The sequence below is a fragment of the Canis aureus genome, chromosome 3, assembly GCF_053574225.1.
Source record: "Canis aureus isolate CA01 chromosome 3, VMU_Caureus_v.1.0, whole genome shotgun sequence".
NCBI classification, from domain to species: Eukaryota; Metazoa; Chordata; class Mammalia; order Carnivora; family Canidae; genus Canis; species Canis aureus.
This window is the reverse complement of record NC_135613.1, coordinates 78,839,239-78,862,557: the sequence shown is the minus strand read 5'-3', so window position 1 is coordinate 78,862,557 and position 23,319 is coordinate 78,839,239. Positions and strand designations below refer to the sequence as shown.

The following is a 23,319-nucleotide window of genomic DNA, read 5'->3' as shown; positions in this document are numbered from 1 at the left end:
TTTGCCTCATTTGGGGAAGGAACAGAGGGTAGATAAAGGGAAGAGATTTTTTTTTTTTTTTAAACCAGTGAAATGCTTGAACGGTAACATCAACAATCACATCAAGTCACATCATATTTCTGTAACACATTCAATTATCAAGGGCTTGCTGTGCACTAGGCCCTGCTAATAATACAGTGCAGTAGGCCCAAAACTGTATGGGCATTGTATTATCAACTCTCCATCTCTAATTTGAGTCATTTGTCCCAAGATTGCATCCTTCCTAACAGCATGGGGCTGGGGGTTGGGACAAGGAGACAGGGCAATGCCCACAGGGACCAAGTCTTCCAGTCATGGGTGGTTTATGGGTTTTGCATAAGGATCATAAAATTAAGGTGATTGGTTTTGGGTTTTTTGGGGGGGACGGTTTTTGATGGCGAGGGTAACAATGTAAGTAAGTGAGAATATCTATCCTCATTTTCCTGACTAAAGGACACTAGAAGCTCAAGTTTCTTATGTCTTGTTTATTTCAAAATGATATTCAAATCTGAGACTTAAAGATAAAATCATATTGCTATTGAGAATATGTATAGGTAAAGGTAATATGTATGAAAACTCAGGTTGATCTTGCTCTCTGCAATGTCAGTCATATTTACTGAGTTTGTTGTCTTATTTATAAAAGAGAAATAATGGCATACCTACCTCCATAGGTTGTTTTTACTTATTTTTAAAATTTTATTTAAATTCAATTAATTTAACATATAATTTATTATTGTATTTATTAACATATAAATTCAATTAATTTAACATATAATGCATTATTGACTCCACAGAGGTAGGAGTCATGATTCATCAGGCTTATATAACACCTGGTGCTCATTACATCACGTTACCCTGTCCCCCCAGCCCCGCCCCTCCAGTGCCCCTCAGTCTATTTTCTATGATTAAAAGTCTCTTATGGTTTTTCTCCCTCTCTGATTTCATCTTGTTTTATTTTTTCCTCTCTTGCTCCCTGGCTTGTTTTTTAAAATCCTATGGATCTTATGGATGTGATGTCTGTGTGTATGTGCGTATAAACACACGTAGTAAAGCACAATATGAGAACAGATTCTAATTTATCATTATTAGGCTTTAGGGCTATGTTCTTTACATGTACCAAACTAATTGTGAGAGAGAATGATCCTTTTCTCTCAGTAGAAATCACACCTGGTATTGTTTCTCCTGACTATAACCTCTGTTGGCCACAGTGCCTGGTCAACAACAGGGAGATGCTGGGAACATGGGCAGAGTTTATCATCTGACTAGACCAGAGTGATCAAAACTACAGGTCTGCCACAGACTATATACATGGTGGTTGGGGTGGAAGGAACTGAATCAGAAAACATACATACGATGCTGGTTTTTGGAAGGATGCTTATATGAAAAGCCTCTGAACCTGGCACAATACACATAATTTTTTAAAAGATTTATTTATTTATTCATGAGAGACACAGAGAGAGAGAGGCAGAGACACAGGCAGAGGGAGAAGCAGGCCCCGTGCAGGGACCCTGATGCGGGACTCGATCCCGGGTCTCCAGGATCACACCCTGAGCTGAAGGCAGGAGTTAAACCGTTGAGCCACCCAGGATCCCCACAATACACATAACTAAACAGACCTTTATACCTATTAAAAATATGAATACATTTTATTTATCTGTTTATTCACAATTTGTGTAAACACAATGAATAATTTCACTCTTGGCATATACCCTGTTAAATGAATCCAATGATCAAATTTTGAAAGAGAACATGTAATTCATTCTTTCAGCCAACATAAATATCGGGCTTCCTCTGTAGGCAAGGCATTGTCTTAGACATTGGCATTGTGACAATAACAAGATACAAAGATCCTTCCCTAGCTGTAGCTTACATTGCAGGGGGAGGAAATAGTCAATAAACAAATAAGCAAGGAAATAAATAAGAAAACATCTGGTAGTATAAATGCTTAAGGAAAACAAAATGTGTAGTATACTAGAGAATAAAGACAAGCTACTTTAGATTAGATGTCCCCACCCAAAAATCTGTCCTCATGACTGCATGTGGCTAAGTATCTTCCAATATCAATCCTCAAGCTTAGCCCAAGCTGAGCCAAGTCTCTGGCCATTCAGAATAAAGACATTTCCCAGCCTCCCTTAAAGCTAGATGTGACCTCAGGACTAAGGTCTGACCAATGGGAAACAAAACATGATGTGTGTGACATCACATCACACCTTTCAAAGAAAAGTATGGCCTCGTCCTCACTTCCCCTCTTCCTATTCACTGATGGGAATGCAGATATACTCTGAGTCTGGTTCATAGCCAGACTATGAACATTGGGCAAAAATCCCTAAAAATGGAGAATCCGCGAGACAGAAGGATCCTAAGTCCCTGAGGCTTTCACCGAGTAGAACCACTATAACAGCACCGACTTCTACAGGAGAAAGTAATGAATTTCTCTATGATTCATAACAGTTATTTGGGCTCTGCCACGCGCTCCGTATCCTACCTAATACCTAATTATGATCAATTAGAAGAGTAAACTTTTAAAGCCAACAATATTCTTTTGAATGTGAAAAGCATATTTACATAAAATGGAAAGAGAGGTCCGTAAGTATAACAGTGTCTGATTCATTTCAGCTCCTACCACGGCCACACATATGCCCTTCTTATGCCTGTGTGTGTTAAATGCTACTTATTTTCATCCAGTTCTTTTAAGGTCATTTCCCTTCCTAAAAGAAGAGCTGCTTGTGTTACTGCATAGAAATACTTAGCACAGGGCAGGTGGCTCCGTTGGCGAAGTGTCTGACTTTGGCTCAGGTTGTGATCTCAGGGTCCTAGGACTGAACCCATGTCGGGCACTGTGCTGAGCAGACAGTCTGTGTGTCCCTCTCCCTCTGCCCCTTCCCTTGCTCATGCAATCTCTCTCTCTCTCTCTCAAATAAATAAATAAAATCCTTAAAAAAAATACTTAGTACAGTTCAGAACAAGTTGTTTTGCTCATCCCCTCATTTCCTGCTGCTCTTTATCTTTCCTATCATCATATGATTTCTTATAAGCCTCCTGTTCTGTTTTTCTCTCTCCTCTGATGTTTCCTTAGTGATTCATCTAAGCCCTCGTATTGTTCTTATCATACTTGAGCCCGTTATGTGTTCTTAAAACTTTCAAACCTTTAAGTAACGAAATGCCTAACACGCATGAAATTATTTGATTCATGAATAGATACATATAAATGCTGATGGTTGTATATGCTTAGGTCTTGTGATTGCTGTCCTTAGTAGACATTGTAAGATAGATTTCAAAAGATCAAATGAATAAATGCTCAGAAATGTGCACAAATCTTTCTTTTTAAAGATTTTATTTATTTATTTATTTATTTGAGAGAGAGAGAGCACATTCAGGGGGAGGAGAAAAGGGAGAAGGAAAAACAGGCTCCCTGCAGGGCAAGGAGGCCAATACAGGGCTCCATCCCAGGATCCTGGGATCATGATCTGAGCTGAAGGCAGATACTTAATCGACTGAGCCACTCAGGCACCCCTGTACAAAAGTCTTACTCATTTCTATATAATCACTGGTAACTTGCAAATTTTATATTTGAAGAGATCACATGAAAACCGAGCCCAAAAGGAACTTACCATAGATGGATGGATAATAAATAGGATGGATTGAAAAAAATACAGATCTAGCTACTAGATATTGAATTCTTGTTAGAAACCAGTGTCAAGCAATTTACACAGTAAGATGAACAGCTTTCATTTCAGACAGGGATAATGGCTGTCATCAAAAACCTCTTACCTGCTTGTCAGAAACTCTTTAGAAGATGCTGACTATTGTTTAAGAGTAATAATTGCCATCAACTACAAGCAAACATACTTTGGGCAAATAAGGACAAATAAGTACCAAAGGAGAGAAGCAGAATGAAGCTCATGGGTCTGAATCCCTGAGGATCAATAGAAAGCATACCTTCCTCATCTAGAGGCAAAAATTGTACAGAAAACTAGGAATCAGTTTTTGATAGATTTTTTAAAAGATTTTATTTATTTATTCATGAGAGACTCAGAGAGAGAGGCAGAGAAATAGGCAGAGGGAGAAGCAGGCTCCTCACAGGGAGCCTGATCCTCAGACCCCGGGATCATACCCTGGCCAAAGGCAGATGCTCAACCACTGAGCCATCCGGTCGTCCCAGGTTCTGATGTTTTAATATCAACTTGGTTTTGCTATTGAATTCAGTCTATGAGTCTAGGCTCAATTCCTACTTCTATTACTTAGTAATTGTGTAATCTCGAGGAAACAACTTCTCTCGTGATCCATGTCATCATTTGTGAAGTAGACTAATAATACCTACCCTATATATATTTTGTGAGGATTAAATAAAATATGATTTTTAAAGACATCTGTCACAAGTAGGCACTCTTTAAATGTTAGTTCCACCTTCCCTTTCTTGGGATTTTTCTCCTTTTCTTGGATTACCCTGGTTAAATCCTGAGAGTCTGGAAATTTTATACCATTTAAATTCTCTCTTCTCTAGAAGAGAAGCATTACTAGATTTCTTATATTTTTAATGACTCTAGAAAAATTAGTTTTTGTTTTTGTTACTCACCATGTCTTTCACTTTTATTACATGTAGTTAGACAAGACTAAAAACAAAACAAAACAAAAAAAAAACTAAGCCAACAAAGAAAACAAAACTTCATCCTAATATTGGGTAGGGCAGAGTAAGGGGGAGGGATTCTATTAATAAAATTAACATCCCATCTATTTTCAATAATAATCATAGGAGTGAGTAGTTTGTGTTAGGATATGTATAAGCATTATTTCATTAACTCGTCACACTTTGTGAAATACTATTATAACCCCATTTTATAAATGGGTATGTTAAGATTCAGAAAGGACTACTGACCTTCTCAAGGACTTACAGCTATTGAGAAACAGGCCTGTTCTTCACACCAGAAGCTCCAAGGTGGATACTTTTTTCACTATCTTAGAATTTCTTTTACAACCAAAAGAGGTAAAGGAATAGGTAGAAATTGGGGGGTGAGGAATGGCAGGTCTAATCCCTGAGGTTTGTAAAGAACAAAGAGATTCCATGGGAAGTCTCTTCAAAGTAGAAAAAGGAAAAAAGGGTGGTCAAGGGGATCCACAGCTCTTTGACTCCTAATTCCTTTCAAGATTATCTTGATTACCATGTACTATTTTTTCTTTTCTTTTTTTTTTTTTTTTAATTTATTTTTTCACTCTCAGCACCCAGCATTTAATTGCTCCCTAAGCTCAGAGGGCTTCTGTTTCCCTGAGTCTTGTAATACATCATGGATAGGGTTCCAGAGGGACTATGAGATAATTTAAAATCCTAAAAGGTAGGAGATCATTCTACTTCTGCTAACTCTGAGATAATATAATCACACTAGGCAATAGGATGTTCATCAAATGTATAGCATCCTCCCTCTGTGTGAGTCTGAATGCAAAAAGACCATTTGGGGTCTACAGTTAGAGCATCCAAGTCCAATTCCATGCCACCTAGGGAAGACAGACTTTGAAATGGAGAGCCCCACACCTCTATAGAAGAAACTGAAAATAAAAGGAAGGAAAATTTTGTTTTCCTTACTTGAGGCAGTCATGATCATTTGACCACGTAAGTTTCAGAGCATCTCCCCATCTTTCTCAATTTTTTACTTTGACTGTCACTCTAGAGTCTTGAGTAGCAAGGACTGTTGGAAGAAATCACAGCCAAGGGCTTCCTTCTCATTTTATGCAATGACTATAATCCTTACCTCCATTCACTCCATCAAATAGCATGCAGGAATACATTCATTTACTCTTTCTTTTGTTCATCAAGACTTAATTCTGCATCTATTATATTCCAAGCACCACATAGTTGCTTAGGATTAAAGAATTCGATGTATTCCCTGACATGGAGAAAATATATTTATTTTAGGAATTATTTATTTATTTGAGAGGGAAGGGGCAGAGGGAGAGGGAAAGATGCAAACATCCCACTGAGCACAGAGCCCAATGTGGGGTTCTATCTTATGACTCTGGGATGATGACCTGAGCCGAAATCATGAGTCTAATGCTTAAGCAACTGAGCCACCCAGGTAGTCCAAGAAAATATATTTCTATGGCATGGAGAAAATAATCCTTCTGATACAAAGATATATAAAAAACATTCTCTCAGTTATCTTTCAAATTCTTCAAAGAATGGATATATTTCTTCTTACATACTCCCTTTACTTTTCCTTTTCCAAAAAATGTAGTATTTCTCAAGGTTTGGCCTCCACACCTCTTTTGGCCTCCTTTACTGTGTTTCCCAGAGTGACCTCATTCAAGTTTAAGACATTGACTATCCTCTTCATACAGGTAAGAACTTCCCAAATTCTTTAGCACGAGACTCTCTATAGTATATATAATAATTAACCACCATATAGCACTTTATTATGTATCAAGATCTTTCATAAACATCATATTAAATCTTAACAAAAATTCCATGAAATAAATATTATCTCAGTTAATCAAAAACATTTAGTGAGTATACACTATATACCAAGCACAATTATAAGAATATCCCACATTTTGGGACACCTGGGTGGCTCAGTTGCTTAAGCATCTGACCCTTGATCTCAGCTCAGGTCTTAATCTCAGGGTTATGAGTTCAAGCCCCATGTTGGGCTCCACACTAGGCATGTAGCCTCCTTAAAAGAGAAAAATATCTCACATTTCAAGGAGCACAGTTTTAGTGGTGCATATCAAATCCAGATATGTGGGACACAAATGAAGGGCATGATGCTAAGGAGATTACTCAGTGATGTGGCAGAAGTTTCCTATGTTACTCATACTGTCCTGCTTTAATTATTAATAATGGCCTCTTTGACTCTCAAAAATATTCTAGTTAGAATGAGAAATTTAGGTTGAGTTTACTGGTACAGAGAATGTTTACATTCTCATCACTCTTCTTTACAGATGAGAAGATGAGGTTCAGAAATTTTAAGTTTCCTATCCATAGTCACACCACCAAAAATCAAAACTTGGACTTCAGTCTTTAGACCTCTAATCCAAGTTCTTTTAATATATCACATTGTTAGGAGTTAGTTGGACAGTTAGGCAGATTAGGTAATCAGGACCAGGATCTCTAACAAGAAAATAGAAAGCCAGACAGCCAAGATGAAACTACACCTGTTTTATAGCTTAGACAAGACCACAATAGTATTCTGTCTAGAAGCCTCTGCAGAGATAACTTTTGCAAAACACCCTGAAACAAAATAATTAATCATAAAACATTGATCATTATCACGAGTTGAGGCAATTAGTCTCCAGATGTTGGCTCAAAAACCATCAACATGTGAGCAATAACCCAATAGGTAAACAGGTACATGATCAAAACCCTGGTTGGCACACCTTAGCAGCCAATCTACAAAGCCAACCCTCAGATGCTCAAGATAGTTCCCCAAAAGAAATTATAAAAACCCCTCAATTTGAACACCAAAACAGCAACCCTCTTGGGCCCCTTCCCTCTCCAGAAGCTTTGTACTATTGCTCTATAAACTTTGCCTTGCTGCCCACCGCATTCATCTGGTCTCCCTCTCCATTCTTCGAAGCAGCATGACCAAGAACTGCAGGCACCAAGGGAATAAAAATCTTGTAACAATATGGCCTCTGCCTTAGATAAATGTTTGTATTGAGCTGTATTGTCTAAGAAAGTTGTGTCTGTATCTACTAGGGGTGCAACTCTAAATTGCTATTTGATTTATCTTTCTTGACTCCATGTGCATCTTTGATGCCTGTCTAGTTGCAGAGCTAGAAATGGTGAGGAACTCGAATGTTTAAGATTTTAAAAAATAACATTTGAAGCTATAGGTATAATTTTTTTTAAATATGGTAAATAAAATCTCAATCTGAAATAGTGTTATTTTCAGGAGATATTTCTCATAATTTTTCTTTGCTTTCAGTTTTTATGCTACAGAAATATTTAAACTGCTTTAGAATCAACAGAAACATCTCATGCTTTATCTTGCGTATCACTGATATCATGAATTAGCATGATCCATATTTTACCATGTTTTGAATGGTTTAGAGAGATGGGTGTTTGCATATGAGGTATAAGGGATGAGGCAGACATTTAAGGCATGGTTCCAATTTTTTCCATCACATGTTTTATTTTTGTACCTCAGCAGAATTTAGAGGAAACCACCATGGGTACCCAGGGATATTTTCTAAACACTTCCTCCAAACCGTGAGTTCTTTGACATTAGCTATGCTCATATTAATATTAAGTCAGTATATTACAAGAGTGTTTTTACTCTTGCCCAGATTATAGAAATCAGTAACAGTTGCTGGGTACCTACAATATGATAAGACACCACATTAGAAGCCTCATATTGCATTATCCCACTTAATCCACCCAACAATACTTAGAATATTATACCATTCCTATTTTAGAGATTAGTAAAATGAAACATAGAAAAGTCCCAAGATCAGTAAGCAAGAGACTAGATTTATTTTTTTAAAGATTTATTTATTTATTTATTTATTTATTTATTTATTTATTTAAGAGGGAGAGAGATAGCAAGTGTGAGTAGGGGAAGGGGGAGAGGGAAAGAGAGAGAGAATCTCAAACAGACTCCATGCTAAGCATGGAGCCTGATACAGGGCTCAATCTCATGACTCAAGATCGTGACCTGAGCTGAAACCAAGGATCAGATGATCAACCAGCTGAGCCACCAGGTGCCCCAAGAGACTAGATTTAAAATTAAATCTATCTGCATAAAAGTCTTGTCTTTCTTTACCACCATTCCCTCACAGCAGCTATTCTACTAGTCCTCTCTGTTTATTGAACCTGACCAAAATTGTTCTGAAATTTACAAGGGTGCCTATGTAAAGAGATGGCTAATCCAGAGCATGGGACCCCCCCTCCGTGGCCATGCAGTCTTCCTGTAACAGCTTCAACACAAGTACAAACTGACTTCAGGTTCAGATTTGAGTGCTCATTGGAAGCACCCAAAAGTCATCTAGGAAAAAAGTGAGGCATACTGGCTTTCCTCCAGCAAGAAACCCAATGAATCAAAGAACTCAATACAAGTCTCTCTAGAGACTCAATACTGTGAGATGGTAGTAACAAAGTAAATCAGTTGCATTAATATATTATGATAATGCTGTTCTCACTCTAATTATCACATGAACTAAGATGCATAATCCAAATCTAGAACTTACGGTTGTGTGAATTATTTTTGTCGAATTTTAGTATTTTTGCAATAATTCCTTTCTATGTTCTTTTATTTTTGCTACAGAATGTTCCACCAGTCATATCTTACTCCTTTTCCTTCTTTTCAGGAAGGTCTTCTTCCTTAGCTCTCTACTTCTGTCTATCACTTACATATTTTCCCCTCCAGCAAGAGACAATGATGAGCTGCCAGCAGTTATGAAAATGTTCAAGGTTCATCTTCTCTTTTCTAGGTCGAGAATTAGGTACTCTACATTTTGCTGAGTACCTGAATTTCTTTCATTAGGCATGGACTCTCAAGCCAAAAGGAGGCTCACTACAGCCATTGACTTCCAGGGTTAATAAAAAAGGCTCACAGTAGTCTAAAGACAAAAGGACTCATTTCAGAGCATTCTAAAATTCTATTCAAATAAACACATTTATTGGGTACTACTATTTTCTAAGTTCTAAAGATAAAGTGCTGAACAAGAATAGACACAGTCTCTTCATTGAATTTACAACCAAACTATATTCATAAACTAATTTCCAACTTTTGTTCATCTACCTACCTAACAAATATTTAAACGCCAACCATTTACAAGCACTGTGATAAATACTGCAGATTTAGTGGCAAATTATGGTGTTTACTCTCAGAGGCTTTACAATCTAAAGGAACCTAAATTCAGTTCCTTTGGAATTTCTTTGGTATCTATGAATAGTACTAACCTATCTTACCACTTGTCATGTTTTTAGAAGATAAAATGATCAATTAGTAGCTTAATTATAAAACAGGATCGGAGAAATCAATCAGGAATTATAATTAGAAGTTAGGAAATTATAACTGACAGTTTTCATATATTTTGGATTTCAAGAAAAAAAAAACGAATCATGAAAGTAAAAACCGAAAGTGAAAACATCATCTCTTTGGGAACAATTCATAAATACCTTTGAATTCCGGCACTGTAACAGCTGCCCACAGCACGCCCTAGCGGCAGTTCCAGATTCTCAGCACACTGACTTTTCCCTTTAAAGTGACACTTAGACTCATAGAAGCAGAGTCAGAATGGTGGTTGCCAGGGGCAGGGATGAGAGAGAAAATGGGAGCAGATCAAAGGGTATAAAGTTTCAGTAAGGCAAACTGAATAAAGTCTAGAGATCTGTTGCACAATATCGTGCTTATAGTTAACAATAACGTACACTTAAAAATCTGTTAAGAAAGTAGGTCTCATTGTAAATTTTCTTACCAGAATCAAAAATAAACAAATAAAAAGTGGAAAACACAAAACAGTTGCAAAATTGATATATTTTTATTGCACTAAGGATCCAAAATTCTCATTGTTAGCAAAGATTAAATATCCCATAGCTACATCTTTATATGTGATATAATTTCACTAAAACCTACCTTCTCCATAATACAACTTAGCTGCTAATCTCTAAACCACCTAAAATCCCAAGATGACATCCAGATTCAGTTTCTTTTCAGTCAAATGAGCATCGCCAAATAAGAAAATGCCCAGATTAAGGAGTATACTCAATTAAGATAATATTAATACAATCCAAACATTAATGCTCATTGCACTGAATCACAATCCATTGCTGTCATCAAAGGTGTGGGTGCCCACATTAACCTTTGATGAATACTCAGGGCATTGGATGATGTCTTTGAGTTACTGCAGGCATGTTCTGAAAAGGAATCAGGAGGATGAGACTTCCAGGCAAGTCTATTTGGAGGCATTTATTGCTGTATAATTGGTTATGGATATTAATTAAATTACGTTCATAGTTTGATATTGAGGTCTTTGTCCCCTTAGCCCATCCAGTATTTCACCATGGTGGTGTTTCATATTGCTTTGTATCCATATTCATGAAGGAAGATGATATCTTGAGATATAAAAGCATAGATTTGTTTTACCATCCCCTAAATGTCTTTGGTGGAATCCTGAATTCTTAATTTCAGCATATTTATATTTAAACAAAGGCTGGAGCATCTGGCTGGCTCAGTTGGCAGAGCATGGGACTCCTGATCTTGGGGTTCTAAGTTCAAGCCCTATGTTGTGTATAGAGATTACTTAAAAATAAAATCTTAAAAAAAAATTGATGGTGATGAATGTGTTGGTATTGTGTCTGCCATGAGTCAGCCTCCACATTCATGGTTTCACCATCTTGTCTGCTCCAGGAACATGAGGAATCACACAGAGCTCCGTGAGTTTATTCTACTGGGAATACCTCAGACGGAGGGAATGGAGACTGTGCTATTTGTCATCTTCTCACTTATTTACCTCTTCACCTTGCTGGGCAATTTACTCATCCTTACAGCAGTTGTTTCTTCCTCTACCCTGCACACCCCTATGTACTTCTTCCTGGGACTCCTATCTATTTTTGACATGTTGTTCCCATCTGTAACCTGTCCTAAGATGCTGTTCTATCTCTCTGGCCAAAGTCATGCCATTTCTTACGAGGGCTGTGTTGCACAGCTCTTTTTCTACCATTTCCTGGGGTCTACTGAAGGATGCCTCTATTCTGTGATGGCATATGACCGCTTTGTGGCTATCTGCCACCCCCTGAGGTATATGCTCATCATGAGACCTGGGGTCTGTGTTGGCTTGGTCATGGCAGCCTGCTTGGTGGGTTGTCTTCACGCCACCATCCTGACCTCCTTCACCTTTCAGTTAACATACTCTGGCTCCTACCTGGTGGACTACTTTTTCTGTGACATTCCTGCTGTCTTACCCCTGGCCTGTGCTGACAGCTCCCTGGCCCAGAGAGTGGGCTCCACTAATGTTGGGTTTCTGGCTTTAATGCTCTGGTTCAGTGTTTGTGTCTCCTACACGCGCATTGGGATTGCCATTCTGAGAATCCGCTCGGCAGAGGGCAGGCAGAAAGCTTTCTCCACCTGCAGTGCCCACCTCACTGCAATCCTCTGTGCCTATGGTCCTGTGATCATCATCTATCTGCAGCCCACACCCAACCCCTTGCTCGGGGCTATGGTACAGATATTAAATAATATTGTGTCACCCATGCTGAACTCATTAATCTATTCCTTAAGAAACAAAGAAGTGAAAAGTTCCCTAAAAAGAGTGTTCCGCCATCTAGTATTTATTTCTCTGGAATAAATTATGGGCTTTTTAAAATGGATTTTGGAAATTTATTTCTCAATATCATCTGCATATTTCCTCCTCTCAAATAAATAGTAGTAAATGCTGCCTTGAAAGCATTGTAATTTTTGCTTAATAAAATTTTCTAGGTTTGTGTGTCTCTGCAACCCCTGGGGCCCTATAAATAGGTCTACAATCAATGTCATCCTCAGCGACTTATTCTTAGATAAGGAATCCATGGGGCATAGCAAGCAGCTGGAAATAGATTTCTTATTTTTCTAATGGGCAGCCAACTTTGTCTGGTTGAGGACAGTGAGGATCTGTGGTGGTCCAAGATACACACCTCATTAGTCCACCTCTGTGCCAGATCACTCTTCATTTCATTTCTCTTTCTGAGCTTGGAATATTCTTCTTTTATGCTTATAAACATTTAAGTTCCTCCGTGTTGCCAAGAATAGTATTCATTAACATTTATAGAGCACGATCTGCTTTCCAGGCATTATGATGATTATAATCACTTTCACATAATAGAGTTTCCATTTTGTAAAAACAAAACAAAACAATCAAACAAAAACAGCTTTGAGGATTAAAGATTTTAAATAATGGTCCCAACATTGCACAGTAAGTAGTACATCAAACTTGAACTCCAGTTAACTCCCAAGGCTCTACATTTAATTCCTTATTTACATAACTCCCCTAAAAGTCCTGCTTGGCAATTTACTCAACCTCATTACCCCTTTCCAGAGCTCATGATACATAGAAAGTGTTAAATAAATAACTGGGAAAATATGCACTGACAAAGGTCGTGTTTGTATGTCAACTTCACCATTATCCATTTATTTGTAACTACCCATTCTCCCATATGTGATTAGTGACACTGAGCTATAGTAATAATTATCTTGCCCTTTGTAACACATCTAGTTATAGTAAAGCCAGGCCTAGACCAACCCTATTAACGCCTGTTGTCCTGGTTTTCCTACTACCCCATCCTCCCAATGTTACTCCTTAGTGTAAAAGGATTAGGAAAGTGGGTATTGGGTATCTTCCTGTCCTGTGTAGTTTGAAAAGAAGGTGATCTAATTATGGGGTTCAATTACCATGATCATCTGGTTCTCCCACCAACTTACATTTTCCAACGTGATCTCCAGTAATACCGGAGTCGATAATTATTTTTCAATTTTTTTCCAGAATCTAGGGAGAAAGAAGGTATTATTTACTAGAGAGCTCATGGACATACTACCTCTTAGTTTTCATAACTCTTTAGTGATTTGTAGTTTGTGCATTCCCTTTTTACTCACAAATCTTATTTGAAACCATTAAAACAAAACAAAAAAAGTGAAAATCTCAAATAAAACATATTGCTGCCCTTACAAAAGGCACGAGACAAAAAGAAGCCTATTTAAGTGTAAATAAATTATTTAAGGTACAATAGAAGAGTCCTATGATGCCTCCTAACCTGGTTAACTAAAATTTAGATCACATGGAATTTTATTCCCACACTTTGAAAATACCTATCCTAGATAATATGCTGGATCCAAGCAATTCTAGTATTAGTGTGCTGTCCCATCAATGCTAGCTATTGGTGGAAGAACTCGCTATGATGCTATAATATCTGGTAAAGCCTGGATGGTGTTGACAGACATATATTCATCACACTAATATTGATACTCATTCAATAGATTTATTTTCTGCCTTATTCACTGTTTTGTATTCAGAACATAGCCCAATGACATAGTAAGCATCCAGTGTAAGTTTGTTGAATGAATGAATGAATGAAGACTATTAACCATTCAAATTATGACATATTACATATTTATTCACACAGAAAGAACACGAGTGAAATAATCAGAATGCATGACAACAGGCACTAGTTTAAACATAGATCCACATTTAAGTAAAATTAAAGGTATATAATTTAAGGTGACATGTGAATGAACTCTGATCACTTTTTTATCACTTCTAAATCATTGTTGTAATGACTGTTTGAAATTGGGGAAAAAGAAACAAAACATTCAAAACAGTTTAAATCTTTCCTATATCTAAAACTTTAGCCAAGCATTCAACGTGACATTTTATTTAAAACATCTGTACACATACACATGTGCAAACCACTTCTTAAAAATCTTACTCCATCAAGAAAAATCCTATTTCATCAACAACAACAACAACAAAAACAAATAACTTGATCTAGAAATGGGTAGCTCCATTTTTAAATAGACACTTCTCCAAAGAAGACATACATAGGCCAACAAGCCTATCAGTATCCCTAATCATTAAGAAAATGTAAATCAAACTCACAATGAATCATCCCCTCATACCCGTTAGATGACTGTTACTTAAAAAGGAAAATAATAATTGTTAGCAAGGATGTGTAGAAATTGGAAACTCTGTCCCCTGTAGGTATAAACATAAAATGGTGTGGCCAGTGTGGAAAATAGTATGGTGCTTCCTCAATAAATTTAAAATTACCATGTGATCCAGCAATTCCATTTCTGAGTATATATCAAAAAGAATTGAAAGCAAAGTCTTGAAAAGGTATTCATATTCATTGCATGTTCATTCACAATAGCCAAAAGTAGAAGCAATCCAAGTATCCATTGATGGCAAGTGGATAAACAAAACGCAGTATATACATACACAGAATATTATTCAGCCTTAAAAAGGAAGGAAATTCTGACACATATTATGACAGGGATAAACTTCAAGGATGTTAAGTGAAATACACTAGTCACAAAAAAGCAAATGCTGTGTGATTCCAGTTATATGAGGCACTTAGAGTAGTCAAATTAATAGAAAAAGAAAGTAGAATAGTGGTTGCCAAAGGCGAGGAGAGGGGAAAATGGGTAGTTGTTTAATGGGTATAGAGTTTCAGTTACACAACAAGTTTTGCAAAACATTCTGGGGATTGGTTACACAACAGTACAAATACACTCAACACTAACAAACTGTACACTTACAAATGCTGTAGGGGCGCCTGGGTGGCTCAGTCAGTTAAGCCTCGACTCTTGATTTTGGCTCAGGTCATGATCTCAGGGTTGTGGGATGGAACCTTGTATTGGTTCCAGGCTCAGGACAGAATCTGCTTGAGATTCTCATCCCCTGCCTCTCCCTCTCCTCCTTCCCCTGCTCATGCCCACTCACTCTCTCTAAAATAAATAAATAAATATTTTTTAAAATGGCAAAGATAGCAAATTTTGTGCTATGTGTAATTTACCACAACTTAAAATAAATCTGCTTATCCAGTTTTCACCTATCCTACGGTTTTTGAGTTTGCTGGTTCTCTCTCTTGTCTTGCAACTACATATACTGCTGAACCCTCTCAGATCATAGTTTAATTGCTAAATACCTCAGTTTGGTGTGGGCAGAGAAGATATGTAGCTTAAGGTAGCCTTCAGGGGATCTGCCTAAAGTTGCCATTTACTGAGTCTTTACCCCCTACCAAGCTCTGTACAGTTGGTTTGTGTATATTATCTAATTTATCTATGTAAGAATGTGGAGATCATTTTACAAAAGGTGAAATAAGGTTTAGGGATGTCGGGTAAATTCCCTTAAGTCACAGTTTGCTCATAGATAGAACTAGGATTCTAGCTCACATCTTCACACAGCTGTACATAGTCTAGCGATTTTTCTAAAACCTTTTTTTAAATATTTTATTTATTTATTCATGAGAGACACAGAGAGGCAGAGACATAGGCAGAGGGAGAAGCAAGCTCCCCAGGTAGAGCCCGATGAGGGACTCGATCTCAGAATCCCAAGATCACAACCTGAACTGAAGACATACACGCTCAACCACTGAGCCACCCATCTGTCCCTCGCTGAAACTTTTGAGAATAAATATTTGACCTTCTACACACACAGCCCAAAAAAATCTTCCAGTTTTTTTCCTTTTACTATTTCTGATGTATGAGAGCTGTCCCACATTATTTATTATTTCTGTCTTTAAGTTCTCCAAAAATCCCTTCTCTTAACCAACTGTAACTTTTCCTTTTGTTTTCCACAAGTTACTCGGGGGCTTTTCTATTTTTCATGAATCTTTCCTTTCTAGCTTCTCTAGCCCTCTCCTTACCCAGTATATTGACTCTGTGAAACAAAGGCCCAGGGAATAGGGCAAAGACAAAATTCCCATGGCAAGTGGAAATAACAAAAAGATTGTGAATACATATACCTTATTTTTTATCTTTATATAAATGTATCTGTTTATAAATGGATGATTGAAAGAGTAGTCACCCAAATAATAAAAATGAATAATCCAATTTTGGGTGATTTCCACTTTCTTCTCTATGGTTCTGCATTACCCTCATGATTTTGCAATGAGATTGTAACATTTGTTTTTAAAAAGAGCTATGTTCAAGAGAAAAAAGAAAAAAGACACCTTATTATGGGATCAAGTGAGGCTGATTATTCAAACCAGAAAGTTTTAAGGCAAAAAAAAAAAAAAGAATAATTACATTGGAGGAAAAAAATGGCCAGTCATTTCTAAAACCAGTGGTGTAGTGTGTATTATGTTATATTATGTTGTTAAATGGTGTCCAAACTAATTTCTAATAAAATATTCTAATCCCATGGATTGTGGTTCTATTTTTCCCCTCCTCATTAGTTTCTGTCCTCAGTTGGCTACAATCGTCTGTTTCCAGAAGATACACATGTGGGTGCTTTACCTGATTATCAGAATCAAATTTTGGTTCTTGGTGTATGTTCAGGTACAAAAACTTAAAAAGCAAAAAATGAATTCTGTTCTCATGTTGTCAGATTAAACTAAAGCAAGGCATTAGTCCACACGCAATCTCAGTAAACATCTCACTGAACTAGTTGACTGTCTTTTCTCCTTTTTTCCTGACCAAGTATCTTAAATTCTGTAGTGCAAAGATCTTCCTTATTTATCGCCCTCAGTGTATTCTCGCTCACTTCAATAGCTGGGATTATCTCCTCATATTCCCTCACTCCCATAAAACTCAAATGCAATCCTGCTGAAAACCCTCTTGCTGTTTCTTAAAGCTCCTCATAGAAACCTTCCGTCGTCTTTACAGTGACAGGCCAGGCCCTGGTAATCATTTCCCATTCGGCCTCTAAAGCCTGATCTCACAGTTCTTTTCCTCTCTTTCCTTGAGTTTCTCAAATGGGCTCAAAGCCTTTGCATGTGCTTTGCCCCCCACCTAGAATTCCCCTTCCTGCACCTTTACTCACTCTTCAGGTCTCGGCTCAGATAACATTTTCCCAAGGAAGTCCTCCCCAACCTTCAGGGAGCATCACCTCGCTACAAATCCTAATGTGCACACATGTTTACTGACAGGAAGGAGGAACGTGAGCGAACACAAATACTCTCCCATTATCACTTTTCAATCCATTGAACTTTTCTTCCTAGCATTTGCCTTATTAAATAATTATGTTATGTATGATTAGTTGGTTAATGTCTTTCTTCTTTTACTAGACTGTAAGGTCTCTGAGGGCAGAGACCAAGGACAATCCCTGTTCACCAGGACATAGTAGTTTTATTTTTTATTTTTATGTTTTTCATTCATTTGAGAAAGAGAGAGAGAGAGAGAAAAAAAATGAGTGGGGGGGAGGGGCAGAGGGAAAACAGACTCCCTGCTGAGCAGGTGGCCAGACACGAGGTTTGATCTCAGGACTCGATATGGGATGATCTCAGGACTCCATATGGGATCGAGTGAGGATCATGACTTGAGCCAAAATCAGACGCTTAACCAGCTGAGCCACCCAGGTGCCCCAGAACTTAGCAGTTTTAGCACATCACTGCAGCTGCTACTAAATTTGGGGGGAATTAATAAATGACGTCATTGAAACTTCTCATTTGTTTACGTCACTTTCTTTCCTCCTGTCAACATTTCTTGTCTTAGCTTCTTATTAGTTTAGATTTATTATTATTATTATTATAAATAGTTCCAAAGTACTCAGACCCTTCCCTCCATCATGTCTTCCTACCCAGTCTTCAGTGATCCCACCTACTTGCTCCATTCCTAAAACCATCCTGTTAGGCTTTCTTAGAGAAAAATCACAAACCAGGCAGTTTAGCAATACTATACATTCATGGTTACCTATCTCAAGTGTTTGCTAGCAATCCTATTAATTTTCTTTATTGGGGTTGCTCTCATGCCCTATTGGAATGACTGTTTTTATAGGCTTAGCACATAGACTACTACCCAACTGCTAGGTTCTATCCTAGAGAGAGGGAGAGGCAAACCAAGAAACAGACTCATAACTATAGAGAATAAACTGATGGTTACCAGAGAGAGTGGGGTGAGGGGATGGGCAAAATCAGCAATGGGGATTAAGGAGGGCACTTGTGATGAGAACCAGGTGATGTATGGAAGTGTAAAGTCACTATTTTGGACACCTGAAACTAATACTACACTGTATATTACCTAACTGGAATTCAAACAAAAAAATGTTTTAAAAGCAAACAACAAAATAAACAAGCAAAGAAGAATAAAAGCTGCTTTTACAGATGTAGCCTCAAGGCCAAGAATTAATGTTATTTATTGCTACGCAAAATGCAACCACAAAATTTAGTAGCTTAAATAACAATCTATTAAAATAAAAACCAAATAGAAATTTTGCTTAACAATGCAGATAAAAGGGCAGCCCCGGTGGCGCAGCAGTTTGGCACAGCCTGGGGTGTGATCCTATAGACTCCGGATGGAGTCCCACGTTAGGCTCCCGGCATGGAGCCTGCTTCTCCCTCTGCCTGTGTCTCTGCCTCTCTCTCTGTGTCTATGAATAAATAAATAAATAAAATCTTTAAAAAAAAAACAATGCAGAAGAAATACAACTTGCAATTATACTTTTGTGGCTTATGATAATTCTAGAACATCTTTACACTTTCTGGAGGAAAAATAAGAAAACTTCCTAAGTTATTCTATGAAAGTCTGTCCTATTGAGATCTGATCACCATTCTGTAATAGGTATCATCACTGAAAGCAGCTGACCTTTTGGGAATGTAGACTATTTGTGTTTTCACTGTGATTGTGATATTAATTTATCACAAGATCATCTTGATTCTCAATGTTTGGGTTGGATATCTATGACAGTCCATGGCGTATGTCTTCCCTGAATAAATTGTTACCAGACCAAGACAAATTTAATGGTATTTCACTTCCTACTCAAAGGCATATTTACCATCTTTTTTTTAAACCATCTTTTCTATTTGTACACATTACTTTTTCAAGGCAGTTGTCATGCCTCAAAACATCAAAGACAAGAATTAACAGAATAGTAGAATTGTGAACTTTTACACCCTTTTACCATTAGGTAGATGTGCAAAAAAAGACACTAAGTTTACTTTTCACATCGAAATTTCAGAAGTATGTGGAATACTGTATCTACTTAAACACTTCTTAAACACTGAATCTTGAAGATCAAAAATTATATGGCGAGCTTCATGATTTGTTTTTTTTTCATGATTTGTTTTTTGATCCTAACTTTCCTCATCCGTAGAAGACTCATCAGAGTTTTATGAGGTTTAAATAAAACACTGTCTCTCAGACGCTTAAGTTTTTTGAGCAGAAGGTCTATATCTGACCACTCCTTCCCTGACCTTTCTGGATTTCCAATAATTGATGCCCTGCCTGTCATAACTGGTATTTGTTGGAATAAATGAATCATGTATGCGCAAATAAGCAAATGAATGAAAGCATTTAATGAGGAATTTGGTAAGCCACCCCCTACCCCCGCCAAAAAAATACTTCTAGCATATAAAGGCATTTAACTTGGAAGCTTGAACAAATGCCAAGTGGTACGAGACAGATGCTTCGAGTGATAGCTAAACTTTCTCTTAGCCTCTTAGCATGCTTCTTCCCCCTATTTCCTGGCAATAAGCCTTTCCACTACCCTTTGGAGAACTGCTCATCTCCATTTCACTGTACTCTGTACCCTGGCCACAGAGGTAAGCATGTGACCCAGCCAAGGAAATCAGATTTGAATCTGGAGCTGAAGCATGTGCAAGCAAAAGGCAGCTGAGGTTGAATCATCTGGTGGTGATTCCCCGGGGGCTGCTCCACAAATTCCTACTGCTGAGGGCCCTGGAGCTACCCTAGTTCCACACTTCCATGAGGCTAGTTTTTCACTCATTGATTTTATTCTCTAGGTTACTCCAGTTGCTGTTGTTTGCACTCAGTCAATCCTTTCATACAGTGCAAGAAAATAACATAATTTGTTTATTACAATAACACATACACATGAAAGAGTAGGAAATACATAAATGTAAATGTAAAATGTGTAATACATGCACCAAATGAATTTTTTATAATTCTTATTCCACTGAAGTATGTTTTACAATGGAAATCATGAAAGATTTCACCTTTAGTAACTTTTCTTCCCTGCCCCACCCCATCTCTAAGGTCCAATTAGTCTAAGTAGCTAATTGCTCTTCTGTTCAATAGGGTCCCAGACTTGAGGGATTAATACCCAAAGGAAGACAAAGCTATTTAAAATTGCCTGTATTTGGGAATGATAGCAATTCCTAGAGTCAGAGAGAAGTCTATCAGGGAGTTAAAGCACATTTAGGTCTGTGACATTCTCTATTGGAAGTGACTGAGAAGAGAAGAATTCAGGATATCCACCTGCAAACTCTAAGCAGATGACGGTTTAGCAGAGGAGGGCTCCTTCCTTCAATGGAGTGCATTCAGTAGCACCAGCCAGTTATATTCCCCATTTGCCATGTAAGTGCCCAGAGTTTTCCCTTTATTTCTCTTATTTTGGCTCTCACTCTTTCTCTCCCCTCACAATCACCAAAAAATTAAAAAGTAGATGATAGATAGGTAGGTAAAGGGCTTAGGCAACAGCATTCACAAGTTGATCTATAACTTAAAGATCTCACTGTATTGGAAAAGTTAAAACAAGTTGAAAAGTTGAAAAAGATATCAGAGTTTTTTTAAATATGGAAATTGGATAGGAACTTCTAACGATCACCCCTGTGCCTTCTGCTGCCATAAAATTAGGCTATTCCTTAACGGGGGTCTGATTAGACAATTATAGACTCTGGAGACTGGATTGGTGACTACCAGTTACATGCTCTAAAACCTAGAGCACACGGAGCCTGTTCATATAATCTTGGCTTCATGAAGAGCTATTTGAGACCTTCTTTGGGATAGTTTCCCATTGTTGACCTCATACCTAAGGAGATGATGTGGGAAAAATTCTGTATCTTTTGTACGTATGACTTATCAGTTCATAAATGATTTTTGGAGAGCTAATGTGACCAAATTGTCTTAGATGAATATAAGAAACTTGGATGGGACCTCGTTTGTGACAAAGACATTGAGTCTTCATAGTTGTCCTCTTAGAATCACAAAGTAGCACTAGGAATCAAAGCAATTGGGTAGCATACATGAGTAGTGGAAGACTAGTCAGATAGGGCTTCTTGGTGAGACTGTAGTAAGGGGCATCCAAATAGAAACTGCTCCTACAGAAAGATACCCAATATGGAGATAGAAGCAGGCAGATCAAGCACTACTCTGTAAACATCTGGATCCTTTGGCTCCTTTTCCACTTCATTGAATTAAACACAGTTGATTTACATACATATTAAATTTAACCACAGATTTCTTTCCACAGACACCCAAGAGTTGATTCCTCCATAAAAATGAGAAATCACACATTGGTGACAGAATTCATCCTGTTGGGAATCCCTGAGACAGAGGGCCTAGAGACTGTCCTCTTTTTCCTGTTCTCCTCGTTATACTTATGCACTCTGTTGGGAAATGTGCTCATCCTTACAGCTATCGTCTCTTCCTCTCGGCTGCACACTCCTATGTATTTTTTCTTGGGAAATCTTTCCATGTTCGACCTGGGTTTCTCTTCAACAACTGTTCCCAAGATGCTGTTATACCTTTCAGGGCAGAGTCAAGGTATCTCTTTTCAGGGCTGTGTGTCCCAGCTCTTCTTCTATCATTTCCTGGGCTGCACTGAGTGTTTCTTGTACACAGTGATGGCCTATGACCGCTTTGTTGCCATATGTTATCCTTTGAGATACATGGTCATCATGAACCACAGGGTCTGCTCCATCTTGGCCACAGGGACCTGGATGGGTGGTTGTGTTCACGCCATTATTCTAACCTCCCTCACTTTCCAGTTGACCTACTGTGCCTCTAATGAGGTGGACTACTACTTCTGTGACATACCTGCAGTCCTACCTCTAGCCTGTGGTGATACATCTCTAGCCCAGAGGGTAGGTTTCACAAATGTTGGTCTTCTGTCTCTCATTTGCTTTTTTCTCATCCTTGTTTCCTACACTCACATTGGGATCTCCATATCAAAAATCCGTTCGGCAGAAGGCAGGCAGAGAGCCTTCTCCACTTGCAGTGCCCACATCACTGCAATTCTTTGTGCTTATGGACCAGTAATCATCATCTATCTCCAGCCCAATCCCAGTGCCTTGCTCGGTGCAATAATTCAGATATTGAATAATCTTGTAACCCCTATGCTGAACCCACTCATCTACAGCCTGAGGAATAAGGATGTAAAATCAGCCCTGAGGAATGTATTTCATAAGAGAGGCTTTGCTGTGGAGAATAAGTGAGAAAAACCTAAAGCTTTGCTGGGCAAAATTTGATTCTCCATTTCTTAGGACAAATTCCCATTTGCAGGTTCCAAGGTATTTAAATTAAATATACTCTGAGCCAATCTACTAATTAACTTCACTAAGTTTTAAAATATGTGCCTGTTTCCTGTTTCCCTCTATTTTATAATGAAAGATGATTAATAGGGTCACTTTATTTAGAATGAGCTGATTCTTACACTTCATGGAATTCTTTCCCAGAACCACCGTCATCCCTAAAGCATTTCTTAGTTGTTTAATCTCTGAAAATTAAGAGAACATAATCTCATAATCTCAGTTAAAAGCACATTCACAAAAATCTAGAAAGAGGGAAGGTTGGAAAGAAAGTCAAGAAAGCTCAGAATAAAATAGAATATCAGAACTCAATATCCTTCCTTTTTGCACTAAAACAAAAAGAAAAAAGAAAGAAAGAAAGAAGAGGAAGGAATAAAGAAAGAGAATGAAAGAAATAGAAAAAGAGAGGGAGA

General features: G+C 37.8%; 2 protein-coding genes across 2 annotated transcripts; both read left to right on the top strand.

The window, feature by feature from the left end:
- Positions 1 to 11,364: 11,364 nt before the first annotated feature.
- Positions 11,365 to 12,297, top strand: LOC144305775 (olfactory receptor 10N1-like). The gene has a single exon (XM_077884871.1). It carries the CDS (start codon positions 11,365 to 11,367, stop codon positions 12,295 to 12,297), a length of 933 nt encoding a protein of 310 aa, XP_077740997.1.
- Positions 12,298 to 21,874: 9,577 nt separating this feature from the next.
- LOC144305770 (putative olfactory receptor 10D4) lies at positions 21,875 to 22,813 on the top strand. The gene has a single exon (XM_077884856.1). It carries the CDS (start codon positions 21,878 to 21,880, stop codon positions 22,811 to 22,813), a length of 936 nt encoding a protein of 311 aa, XP_077740982.1. The 5' UTR covers positions 21,875 to 21,877.
- The last annotated feature ends 506 nt before the right edge of the window (positions 22,814 to 23,319 follow it).

What these genes read in the sequence shown, in the direction of transcription:
- LOC144305770 (XM_077884856.1), top strand. Translation starts at nt 21,878, where the DNA reads ATGAGAAATCACACATTGGTGACAGAATTCATCCTGTTGGGAATCCCT.
- LOC144305775 (XM_077884871.1), top strand. Translation starts at nt 11,365, where the DNA reads ATGAGGAATCACACAGAGCTCCGTGAGTTTATTCTACTGGGAATACCT.